This window comes from Cibotium barometz, chromosome 26 (genome assembly GCF_041138505.1).
Source record: "Cibotium barometz isolate CiBa-2024 chromosome 26, ASM4113850v1, whole genome shotgun sequence".
In the NCBI taxonomy this organism is placed as follows: domain Eukaryota; kingdom Viridiplantae; phylum Streptophyta; class Polypodiopsida; order Cyatheales; family Cibotiaceae; genus Cibotium; species Cibotium barometz.
Genome location: NC_141071.1, coordinates 31,086,757 through 31,099,503, shown reverse-complemented (window position 1 = coordinate 31,099,503; position 12,747 = coordinate 31,086,757). Strand labels below are relative to the sequence as shown.

Sequence of the window (12,747 nt, the reverse complement as noted above, 5' to 3'; positions counted from 1 at the left end):
GTCTCCCACATGAAACCCTAACTCTCTCCCTTAAACTGGTATCAGAGCTCTGTGTGTGGTCTTGAGACAGCAGGACAGGCGTCTTCCAGTAGTACCCTTGCAGCCTTGTGTGTTGTCAGGTGTAGAGTCAACGCATGGTCTGGTGCAGCAGTCCCATGAGAGAGGTTGCGTGTGTGTAAGGCGCAGTCTGTGTGTGCAGTGGGCAGCGACTGTGTGTCCCTGCGTTGAAACCAATGTGTCTCCTTGCGTTGGGCAGCGACTGTGTGTCCCTACGTTGGGCAGCGACTATGTGTCCCTGCGTTAAACCAGTCGCAGGCAGGTGGGCGGATAAGCGCACGCAGGCAGGTGGGCGGATATACGCATGCAGGCAAGCGGGTATGCATACTCAGGCGAACACGTAAAAGCAGCTCCAATTTGCGATCGCCGTTTTCAAAGAAAGCGTGGCAGCAGTATCCGTCGCTTACGTTTACGTGTCCCCGTGGAGGTCCCGTCGCCCACTACCTTGCCTGCACCTGTGGCCGCTGTGCCCACCATCGCCAGCTGTGACTGTCGTTGCCATCCATCTCTCTCTTGTGTCTTGCTCTCTCTTGTGTGTGTGTGTTTGCTTGCTAGGGTTTGAAGCTCTCCCTCTCCCCCCTCCTGTGGCTCTTGCAGCAACCCACCTGTGCCCTGTTGCACTAACTGTAGAAGCCCGACCAGCAAGCCATCTGACGCCTCTGGACCCGATGTCTTTTGCACCAGTTTTCAGACAACAGCCGTACAACACACGAATACAGCATCCGTACCTGCACAGCAGCAGCAAATTTGACGCCCCTCCTTTTCTGCAACAGAAATCAGCTGATTTCAGAGGTATTTGCTTCAATTTTGGGATTTGCATGTCCATTTTCATCAATTGAGCAGGTACAGGTCCAAATGGCTTAGATTTTGAGCAAAATTGGCAACATTGGGTGACATTGGTCACATTCCGGGTCAATTTGCAGGAAATTGGGTGTCAACATTTGGGGCTTTTGATGTAATTGTGCCATTGGGCATTCATACATGCTGTATGATGTGAGCAATCTCACATTCGGGGCAAAATTGCAGGAAATTGGAGTGCAAATCAAAGGGCTTTTGTGCCAATTGGGTTGATTTGCATGCAGGCATTGGCATTTGATGGTTTGGGCAATGTGTTGATGCCTGTCAAGCACTCAATGTGCCAGTAAATCAAGGGGCTTTTATGTATTGGATGTATATGTGTCAAGGGGAAGCATTGTGAAGACTCTGGATGCCTTCATGTGCATTAATGTACCATTCATGATCAGAAATTGATCTTGAATCAAGGGGCTTTTCAAGATTCTATGCTTGTTGAGCTTGGCAAAGCAGCAGGGAAGACTTTTATGCCTTGAACCCTCAGAAATCCACTTGCAGTCAAGGGGCTTTTGCACAATTTCTATCCGGGACTGTTGTATGCAGTGGTGGGGACTGTCAAGGTCTGATTTTCACTCATTTGGACAGCCAGGAGAGCATTTATTGCTACTGTACTTGTTGGTACAGATTTGGTACAACTTTGTACAAGTTTTGGCATGGCTGTACATTGATTTGAGTGAGGAAAAGGCTTATTTTCAGCTGCTGTACTTGCCGGTACAGATTTGGTACATCATTGGTGAGCACTTAGAACTGTTGTACAGTATTTTGGAAGGAAAACAGAGCACATCTAAGGTGCTGTCATAAATCTGCAGCAACCAGATTTTGGTGATTTTATCACACTCAGTGGGAGGAGAGTTGCATTCGTGCTTCCGCAGTGGGAGAGAAACTTTGGGAGAACAACTGTGAGCACTTTGTGTGCTTTGGTGTAGTGTTTGCACATCTTGCAGGGAGTCAGGCCTTGACTGTGTCAAAGGTTGCATATTGCTATGGCAACCACAGGTGAGAGCTCTTCATTGCTTCACATCAAAAAGCTTGAAGGCTCACATAATTATGACATTTGGCAAACCCAGTGGTATAATGTGTTGCTCCAGAAGAAGCAGCACAAGCCCATCAAAGAAAGGGGTGTAATGCCCGCTTCTCTTACTGCTGAAGAATGGGAAGATATGGATGAGCTAGCAAGATCCACCATCATGTTGTCTGTGTCAGACACTTTACTTTTCAGCATACGTGAAGAGAAGACAGCTTGGGGAATGTGGCAAAGATTGCAGGACTTGTATGCCCAGCAAAGTGCCTCAAGCAAAGTGTATTGGTTGAAGAAACTCATAGGTCTTCAAATGAAGGAAGGGGCGTCTATGACAGCCCATCTAAATGAGTTTAATGGTGTTGTCAGCCAGGTCATCAATCCAAAGTTGGCAATGGACGATGAGTTCAAAGCCACCTTTCTCTTATGCACTTTGCTAGAGAGTTGGGACACATTCAGGACAGCCACTAGCAATTCAAATGCTATGCTGTCATATGCAGATGTGGAGGGTGCTCTCCTTCAAGAGGAGATGAACAGGAAGAACAACTCTGTTGGAAAGTCCAATGCAATGAATGCACGTGGGAGATCCCAGCAAAGGGGTAAAAGCCAAGAACGGGGAAGGATCAAGTCCCGCTCCAAAAAGGACTTGGAATGCCATTATTGTGGCAAGAAGGGACATCTCAAAAAGCAATGCTACAAATGGAAGAATGATCAAAAGGGAAAGGGCAAAGGCAAAGACAAAGACAAAGATGAAGCCAAAGATGCAAAGCCAAAGGGCAAAAGTGGAGTCAAGATTGAAGAAGTCAATGTGTCACATGCAGGTGACAGTGAGGATGAAGTCCTATTCATGTCTTCACTTGATGCCCATTCACTTCATGCAGGAGATGGTCATGGTATGCACTCATGGATCATTGATTCAGGTGCCTCCTTTCATGTCACAGGTTGCAGAGACTTGTTTGTCAGGTATACTGCTGGCAATGAAGGAGTAGTTTATTTGGGTGACAATCATGCATGCTAGATTCTTGGCAGAGGTGATGTGAGGCTTGTGTTTTTAGATGGCTCACAGCTTATGCTCCATGATGTCAGGCATGTGCCTGAGATCAAGAAGAACCTGATTTCTACTGGACAGCTTGATGATGCTGGTTATGTTACCACATTTGGTCGTAGAAAGTGGAAGATTAGTAAGGGCTCACTCGTTGTTGCCAGAGGCTCTAAGGTGGACACTCTTTACTTCATGCATGCTAATGTTTGTCACCATGCTAATGTAAATGCAACCAAGCTGCCGGAAATCTCTATGTGGCATAGCCGGTTGGGACACATGAGTGTCAAAGGAATGGAGCAATTGTCTCGTTTTGGTTACTTGCCTTATCTAAAGTTCTCAAGTTTTCAGTTTTGTGAGCATTGTATATATGGCAGGCAACTCGAGTACCCCCACAAGAAAGCTCTTGGACAGAAAGATGCTCAGTTAGAGCTTGTGCATACAGATGTATGTGAGATGCCTCAGCTTTCTTTGGGAGGGGCAAAATATTTTGTGTCTTTTATTGATGATGCCACACGCAAGGTGTGGGTTTATCCTCTTCGTTTGAAGAGTGATACATTCTCAGTGTTTGAGAAGTTTGTTGCTCATGTTGAGAATCAAACTGGCAAAACACTGAAGGCTTTGCGTTCCGACAATGGTGGAGAGTATATGTCCAAACAGTTTCAGGACTTTTGTGATGCTAAAGGCATCAAGAGGGAGCTCTCTACTCCTTATGATCCTCCACAAAACGGGACAGCAGAGAGGATGAACAGGACCATTCAGGAGAAGGTCCGTTCTATGTTGTCACATGTTGCGTTACCTCATGGTTTTTGGGCTGAAGCTGTTATGATAGCCGTTCATCTTATAAACAGGTCACCTAACACGAGGCTTGGTGGGAAAGTGCCAGAGGAAGTATGGACAGGGAAGCCTCCGTCTTACAAGCACTTGAGAGTGTTTGGTTGTGTTGCGTACGTGCACATACGCAGGGAAATACGCATACGCACCAAACTTGATCGTAAGTCTCACAAATGCATATTCCTAGGATATGGTGACAGAGGTGAAATGGGGTATAGACTTTGGGATCCAGTGAATAGAAAGATTATACGCAGCAATGATGTCATTTTTGATGAAACATGCATGTATAAGGAGCCTGCAAGGCAACAGGAGCCTGGCAGAGTCATCTTTGATGATGATGGACATCATGGACAACAACCAAGGGCTGTAAATCAGCCATTACAGCAACAAAACCAGCCCTTACATGGTGCTGAAAATGGTCCAAATGGACAGCCAGAGATGGCAGAAGATATCCCGATGGATATCCCACAGTTAGAGGAGATACCGGGCATGATCTTTCAACCTTATGGCATGGAACAGGAGCCACCAATAGGTGATATGCAGGCTGGACAGCAACCTGCAAATGATGATCATTGGGTACGGAGGTCCACAAGACACTCCAGACCCCCTGACAGGTTTGTTCCAGGGGTTGACTACTTGATGCTCACTGACTGTGGGGAGCCCTCTTGTTATAAGGAGGCTTTACAGAGGGCAGACAAGGCTCTTTGGGAGCGTGCTATGAAGTCAGAGATGGATTCTCTGCACAAAAATGGAACATGGAAGTTGGTGCATTTGCCTACAGGCAAGAAGGTTTTGCCATGCAAGTGGGTTTACAGGCTCAAAGTTGCACCTGATGCAAAGCCAAGATACAAAGCCAGGTTAGTGGCTAAGGGCTTCAAGCAGGAATATGGTGTGGACTTTGATGAGATCTTCTCTCCAGTGGTCAAAATGACCACACTTAGAGCTGTATTAGCTTTGGTTGCTCATGATGATCTGGATTTGATTCAGATGGATGTGAAGACTGCTTTTCTTCACGGTGATCTCCATGAGGAGATATATATGCAACAGCCAGAGGGTTATGCAGTGAATGGAAAGGAGAAGCTTGTATGCAAGCTGAAAAAGAGTCTTTATGGGCTCAAACAGGGACCAAGGGAATGGTATCATAAATTTGATACATTCATGAAATCGCAGGATTTCAGGAGGAGTGACATAGATCACTGCTTATACACCAAGAAAGCTTTGGATGGCAGTCTTGATCCTCATCTTGTATGTTGATGATATATTGATTGCCGGGAAATCTCGTAAAGAGATGGATGCCTTGAAGAAGAGGCTGCATCAGACCTTTGATATGAAGGATTTGGGTGATGCAAATCACATTTTGGATATGCGGATACTTCGGGACAGAAATCAGCATGTGCTGTATTTGTCTCAGAAGGAATACATTGGCAAAGTATTGCAGAGGTTCAATATGGAAGGGGGGAAGAAGACTAGTACTCCTTTACCTCCATATGTGAAACTCAGTGCTATGGACAGCCCACAGTCGGATAGTGACAGGGCTGATATGGCCAAGATTTCGTATGCTTCAGCTTGTGGCAGTCTGATGTATGCCATGGTTGCTACCAGGCCGGACATTGCATTTGCAGTGGGAGTGGTTACTAGATACATGGCCAAACGTGGCAAGAAGCATTGGGAAGCAGTGAAAGGTGTCATGAGATACCTGAAGGGCACACAGGATATGTGCATCTGCTTTGGCAAACAGGATGCATTAGTGCATGGTTACACGGATTCGGATTATGCCGGTCATCCAGATAACCGGAAGTCTACTACCGGTTATGTGTTTACATTCACAGGAGGTGCTGTGTCATGGATATCCAGGATGCAGAAGTGCACTGCCTTATCTACTACAGAGGCCAAGTATATTGCAGCCACAGAGACTTGCAAGGAGGCATTATGGCTATCTCGGTTAGTGGTTGATTTGGGTTATACAGGGGATATTCCATTGTTGCATTGTGACAGTCAGAGTGCCATCCAGTTGGCAAAGAACCCTGTTTTTCATGCAAAGACGAAGCATGTGGATGTGAAGTATCACTTCATCAGAGAGGTGATAGAGAACAAGCTGATTCAGCTTGTCAAGATTCATACGGATGACAACCCGGCTGATCTGTTGACAAAGAGTTTGCCTCCAGAGCGGTTTGCTCATTGCAGACACTTGATGGGCATTGGATGAGGCCAGTTTCAGCCTTGATGTGGCCTTGTATATTATCATGTACATGCTGATTTTTTTCTTTTCCTTCATTTAACGGCACTTTGCCTTTAAGTGGGAGGTTGTTGGGGTAAAGGCATTATGCCCACCCTTATAGTGTGTACTAGCCCATAAGTTTTATAGTACATAGTACACTTAGTACTTTTAATGTACTAAGTGCACTATGTGTACTAGAGCAAATATACATGTGTGATAGGGGAGTCACACACTCATACTGTGAGTTGACTTATCCCCACATGTCTCTCTCTCTCTCTCCCCCTTCTTCTATGTGTGTGTCTCCCACATGAAACCCTAACTCTCTCCCTTCAATGACAGCTCTAGATCTGAGAGATCCTTCAGAGACACAAGAGTGTTACCCCACAGGGGGTGGTTGTGGAGATGTCACAGATGCGGAGGAGACACATTGATCCCTGTTGGCCAGATATAGCGCTTATACTGAGACCTCCCTCCGTTTAGCTAAGCAGTTTTTCTCACTACATGTTTCAGCTACTACATGGATACACGGAACATTCATACGCATGAATGTTCTGTTTTTAAAGCTAGATTGCTTTATTTTCCTGGTCATCTTTGTTGCTTTACTTCATTGATGTATTGTAGCACTTCTGGTTTCATAGACCCTTTGGTCCTTTGATATAACTTTCCTCTCTCTCTCTCTCTCTCTCTCTCTCTCTATATATATATATATATATATATATATATATATAGAAGCTTTGTATCTTGTAGAGACCAGCTTTATTTTTTACTTGATTCTATTTTCCAAACATTTTTTCTTAGCATTGAATCTGATGCAAATGTGCTGACAAAACATGAAGAATTACCTTTAACTGGAATATTTACCAATTAGATTAAATACATTGGCTGCATGAGATCTCAGTTTTAATATCCAAGAGTAAGCTTGCATTACTTACATATAGTCCGTCTTTTCCTTGCTGTGCATACACTTAGTGCTCGAATATATTCCTCACAAAAGAGCAAGACATAAGACTAGGTAAGGAGTACACTCTCTACTTTGCTCATGACATTTTGGCTGTTTTAGTTTGCCACTCATTGGAAGTGGCCTTTTCTGACATGTGTATGATGTAAGAATAAACTCTGCAGGAGACTTCGGCTTAGCAAAACTGCTGAAGGATGATGATCTGGCCTCATCGGTAAGGCACTTGTGTCCTCTGGAAGCATGTTTATGCATGTGTTGCATACTCACGTGCTGTTCGAATGCAATAAACAATTTTCTCTTTTGTCACTAAAGGTTGTGGGGACTCCGAATTACATGTGTCCTGAGCTGCTTGCTGACATACCTTATGGTTTCAAATCGGACATCTGGTCATTAGGTATCTTCATCTTTGCAGCTTTGTAAATGATAAGGCCACGCACTTTGGTATTGCACTTTTGTTTACTTGAACCATACGGGATTTTGAATTACTGTGCAGGATGCTGCATGTTTGAAATAACTGCCCACAAACCTGCCTTCAAAGCATTTGTAAGTATCATACTCTGATATATGATTGCTTTAAACCTTCTTAATTAGAAGTTTAGTATTTGTTATCTCAGTAGCTTAAGGATCTAAGGGAGTGCATATTGGGCTTATACTCAGGATATGACTGGGCTCATCTCTAAAATCAACAGATCAACAGTTGCCCCTCTACCTAGTGGCTACTCCCCTGCTCTGTAAGCGCCTCATGAGTCCTTGCTTTTTTTTTTTTCACTCTTTGATATGATATATGACCAATTTGGAATCACATTTGTAAAATCCTAGTTTCTTTACTTCATATTTATATCAATTGTATTATGATGAGTTTCTGTGACTATCTTCTCAGCAAAGGACTTATCAAGATTATGCTTAGAAAGAATCCAGAGCACAGGCCTACTGTAAGTTGTCTGGTGTATTGTATCTTTGCTAATCTCGTACATGATTGATCATTGATAACACCGTAAGATCCCCCCCACAATCGTTAATACAGGCTGCAGAATTGCTGAAGCATCCCCACTTACAACCTTATGTTGCCCAATCAAAGAAGAACCTGGAATTTTCTACATGCCCTTCTCCCAACCTTCACATCAGAAAGCGTTTTCTTGACAGGCAGAGCAGATCTGAAAGCCCTAATAGCAGGCAATCACGTGGTGAAAGTGGTGGCTTCAACACGAGTCCAAAAGATAGTCAATTGACAGCATTGGTTCTGAAAGGAATTGGTGGAACAGGAAAAACAGCCAGAAATGTCAGCCATCCAGAAGATGCTACTTGGGCTTTAAGCAACAGACGTGAACAGGCATCCTCTGAATGCAGCAGCCAGGATCTCTCTCCAAAAACAAACACACAAGCGGATGCAACCTCTAGTTGGGAAAGTGAAAGAGCTTCAGAGAAGCATTGCAGCATGGGTCTGCAAAGCAACAGGTTGAATCTAGATGCACGTCTTAACATACCAGTGAAAAGCTCCCGTTTTAGAATGGATGCAGATTTGTTAGAGAGGGACATCAAATGGGATAAAAATGACAGTGAATGCCCTGTAATCTCAATCATGAAGCCTTCTACTGGGCTTGAACAGTCCGACCACCATCTCTTTCATGACCGTAGTCCAGTCTCTGAGAAAGATGGAAAACTTTTTCATACACTCACATCTCTGCAGTCATCAGGTACTGAACTGTCACTTGGTACTGCAAGAGCACGAAACACAGAAGTTTCAGACATTTCTTCTTATCAAGCATTGGAGGAGAAAAGGCAGCATGGGAAAGAAAAGGCAGCTGTTTTGAATCAATCAGAGGCCACTGAATGCTTAACACGGTATAGCCTTGACACTCAAACTTTGTCTTCCCCACTTGAACAATGTAAATCTCAGTGCATTGCTGATTTGAAAGGCACATCAAGCTCCTTGTATTCATGTGAGATAAAAGAAACTGAGCCCAGCAACACTTTAGAGTCGTCTGAGACTGCAAGTGAATTGTTGCTCCTTGATTTGGACACCCAGGGCAGTGCTATGGCTCACAGTGATGTCAAAAATGGGCAAGCATTTCAGAGCTATGAAACGGAACAGGAACTGGACAAACACGTAAAAGATGACAGTTTTGCGACAAAAGGCACTGGCGTACAAACACAGGCAGGCGATATAGAAACATCAAGCGACCCTATCTACTCTGAATCCCCTGATGTATCTGTTAATGCTCCACGCTTAGACTTGATACCACATTTCTTTCTTTCAGCAGGCAACTCTTTATGTAAGCAGCAGTCGGCATATCATAATAAGTTTCCTTTGCAGGAAGAAAGGGTGCTAGAACAGGCAGGCAACATTTCTGGAATGACCACAAGTGCAAACATCTATCAATGTTCACAGTTTGATTTGAGTCAATCAGACACCTTAATGTGCAGCTGTGATGAATCAATAGACCAGGGCACTGAACATGAATTTAGGACGCAAGAGAAGGGGACAATTCGGGTCGATGAGAAACAGCCGGTCCATACATCACCAGTGGTAAATGATGTAGTGCATGTGATAAGGCACAGTACCTTCAGACTAGGATCAGAGCAGCAGCAGCAACAACAACAGGAGCAAGAAATCATGGTGGGGAAGGTAGTTGAGCAGGGGATGGACCAGCATGAGCTATGCCAAGTTGCAGAAAAGGACACCAGCTGGTATAAGCAACGAGCAGAGGCATTGGAGGGCCTTCTGGAGCTGTGCGCACAGCTGTTGCAGCAGCAGCGCCTGCCTGAGCTCGGCGTTGTTCTTCAGCCTTTTGGTCCCAACCAATCTAATGTGTCATCTAGGGAGACTGCCATATGGATTACCAAAAGCCTGGCATCTGTCATGCAAGAATCCAAGAAGCATTGATCTTGTATGCATCAGCTGATCATGCATCATGGGCATGGTGAGTAATGTTTTCCACAGCAGATTGATTTTGTCACCCTAGTAAAAGTTCATGATTTCTTTACACCAGACCAGGTACCATGTAATCAGCTCAGCATGTACATAGTATATTCTTTCTTTTAAAGAACCAGGAAAAGCTATATTATCTTCTTTCTTTTAAAGAACCAGGAAAAGCTACATATGTTGTTATCTGCTTGAAAGCTCATCATAAAACTAGCCATTCAATCCAATTTTACAAGAGAGAAATCAACTGTTTGTGGATAATATGAGGCTGTGAACAATCCCACCCCATGGATCTTAACGTGTTAGGAAATATGGGGTTGCAGAAGACATATTGCTGTCACCCCATAGGTTGGCCTGCGTTTCTTGGAGTTCTTACTGGTGCAGAGCATAGCGAGTATTTTCCTGGACATTGATTGGAAAACCCGACATATCATACTTTGAACATGAAATATCCTAGCTGGGATGGAGTGGTGATGAAGAGCTCTGATCACTATGGTGGTGATTCTTTCTTCCAAGACAGAATATAGGTAAGTATTCAATCACTCTAGCATTCATGCCCTTTCTTCTGTGTCAAACCCCTTTCAGTATTTTATATACAATGATGTCTCCTGCATTGTCTTCATTTTACTCTCGTTTTTCTTGTTAGTCTATAGTTCCATTTTATGATGGGGTGGTGTGGGAGCTCAATGCGTAGATAAAAAGACAAATGGACAGGTTAAGATGAAGCAAAGATCCTTAAACTGCGTTAGGTTGATCTTTTACCCTTTTTAATGTGACCAAAAATTTACACAATCAGAAACTCATCCAAGATTAGATTTAAATAACTTTAGAATCCGAACATAAGAAAATTATTTTCATAAATAAGTTCATCTCCACGAGTTCAAAACCTTGTAGATCCTAGAGAGTAGGGTCAACATAAATTCTTAATCATCATCTTCAAGTGATTATTTATTCATCAAATACATTAGTATTAACCTTCCGTGCCATTTAGTACTTTTTAACCAAGGGGGCACTAAACTCTAAGTAATGACCAAGCTTTAAACGAATAGATATGCAACTCACCTTGAACCTCACTATATGCACGTTTCTTAAGTTCAAATGTTGAAAGCTTAATTCAATAGCTAGCTCCAAGCGTCATATAAGCTTTCGCATGGGTTCTTAATAGAAATGCTAAAATCCTCATAATATCCTAAGGCTCTATAGACATGTCTTCCAACCATCAGGTGATGCATATTCTACCAATATTATATTAAGCACTCTTCTTATTGTCTTCTTCCCTTTTATATGTAGAATGTCATGTTAGAGGTGGACGTTAACTAAAAAAAGGTTAACAAATTAACTAACTTGAAAAGGTTCACAAATTAACAAATTAACTAACTTGAAAAGGTTCACAAATTAGGTGGATCACAATTACCCTCAAATACCCTAAAATGAAGTAGCATCTCAATGACTCTTCAAGAAACTATAACTCCTCTCATATATCTCTACATTCAAAATGACTATATAAGGCTACTTCATTATAATAGGGGAGATATGAACTAAGAATGGCTTATTTTTTAATCCATCTCCTAATGAACATTGATTTGAGGTGGATCAAGGGGAGGGGAGGTAGAGTGCACATTTTACCCACAGTTGGAAAGGAGTCTCAAAGCTCATTGATCCAACTTTTAGGCTTGTCTCCCACTCTCTAGGTTTGTTTCCCTACACCTTCCTCACCCACCCACTCACCCACTGTTACATCGTCGTAATCGCCGCCATAGCACAAGAGGGCAAGGAGCTCTAGTCACCACCCAACCATAGAGGAGAATATGAATAACACTATACTCCCGGACGCCTATAGGGGCTTGCCTGCACATAAGCCTACCCGATCGCCCATGTGCTCCGACTTGGGCACCCTCAGCCCTACACCCCGGATGCACCACTCACTATCTGTGCTCTGGCATACATACTCTCTGCATCCGGTCGAGCTCCCACATGCTATTACAAGCTACGTGACATTATCCCTCCCTTCTAAAGAGTTTTCGTCTGCGAAAACAAATTGGGGAAAGTTGTTGGTAAGCATATATAGTTGTTCTCATTTGAGACATTTTTTGACCCATCCTTCCACTCTACAATTTCTCAATGGTACACAATACACCTCATGTATTGTGTTCCAGTCTTTGAACCTAATAATTCTCCTTGGTTCATGTGGAAATGCGGTGACTCCAATGACTCAACTACAACTTTAAGATAAACTACGTTGTCTTAGTGATACATTGCTTTCACATGCTATTGACATGAAAAACTATGTATACTCGAGAGCTCTCCGGCAACTCAAGTTTATAGACTATGCTACCAACCATTTGTAGACTATGCTACTAAATATTTGTAGACTATGCTACCATGCTATGCTACTAACTTGTTGAATCTTCTCCTTGCATAGCTCTACGGCCATAGGAAATCTAAACTAGAGTCCAAAAAACAACGTAAATGGAGCAAATCTAGTCATGAACAACAAAAAATAGATTCCAAAGGTGAGAGGTAATCCTCTCCACTAGATTATTCATCTATGCACAAGCATATTCTCTAGAACCTCGTTGGGTTTCTAGTCTGACCACCATCAATCTACGAATAGTTGACCTCACTCTTACTTAGAGTGGTATTTAGCCTTTGACGACTATCAAACTTTCTATCTCTACCCAATGCTATATCTACGGGCAAGCCGTATAGTTCGTAGAGATGTTTGATATTAAAGAGCCTAGCGAGCTCATATGTTTTCACATCTTATTAATTGCTTAAATGTTGACTTTTTTACTTTTTCGTTAAAGAAGAGTTTTTCGTGTGCAAAAACAATTCAGAAAGTTGTAAA

General features: G+C 43.1%; 1 protein-coding gene across 3 annotated transcripts in view; it reads left to right on the top strand.

The window, feature by feature from the left end:
* Positions 1-10,057, top strand: part of LOC147623875 (serine/threonine-protein kinase Nek5-like) — a 42,172-nt gene extending 32,115 nt beyond the window's left edge. For 2 of the 3 annotated variants that reach the window (XM_086820517.1, XM_086820518.1), the window contains exons 9-15: positions 6,988-7,030; positions 7,141-7,190; positions 7,289-7,370; positions 7,470-7,519; positions 7,634-7,707; positions 7,857-7,908; positions 8,001-10,057. In XM_086820517.1, the coding sequence (XP_086676643.1) occupies positions 6,988-7,030; positions 7,141-7,190; positions 7,289-7,370; positions 7,470-7,519; positions 7,634-7,707; positions 7,857-7,908; positions 8,001-9,860 (2,211 nt within the window). In that variant the 3' untranslated portion in view covers positions 9,861-10,057. Of the gene's footprint in view, positions 1-6,987; positions 7,031-7,126; positions 7,191-7,288; positions 7,371-7,469; positions 7,520-7,633; positions 7,708-7,856; positions 7,909-8,000 lie in introns of all 3 variants that reach the window. The other variant, XM_086820519.1, reaches the window with a different exon arrangement.
* Positions 10,058-12,747: the final 2,690 nt, after the last annotated feature.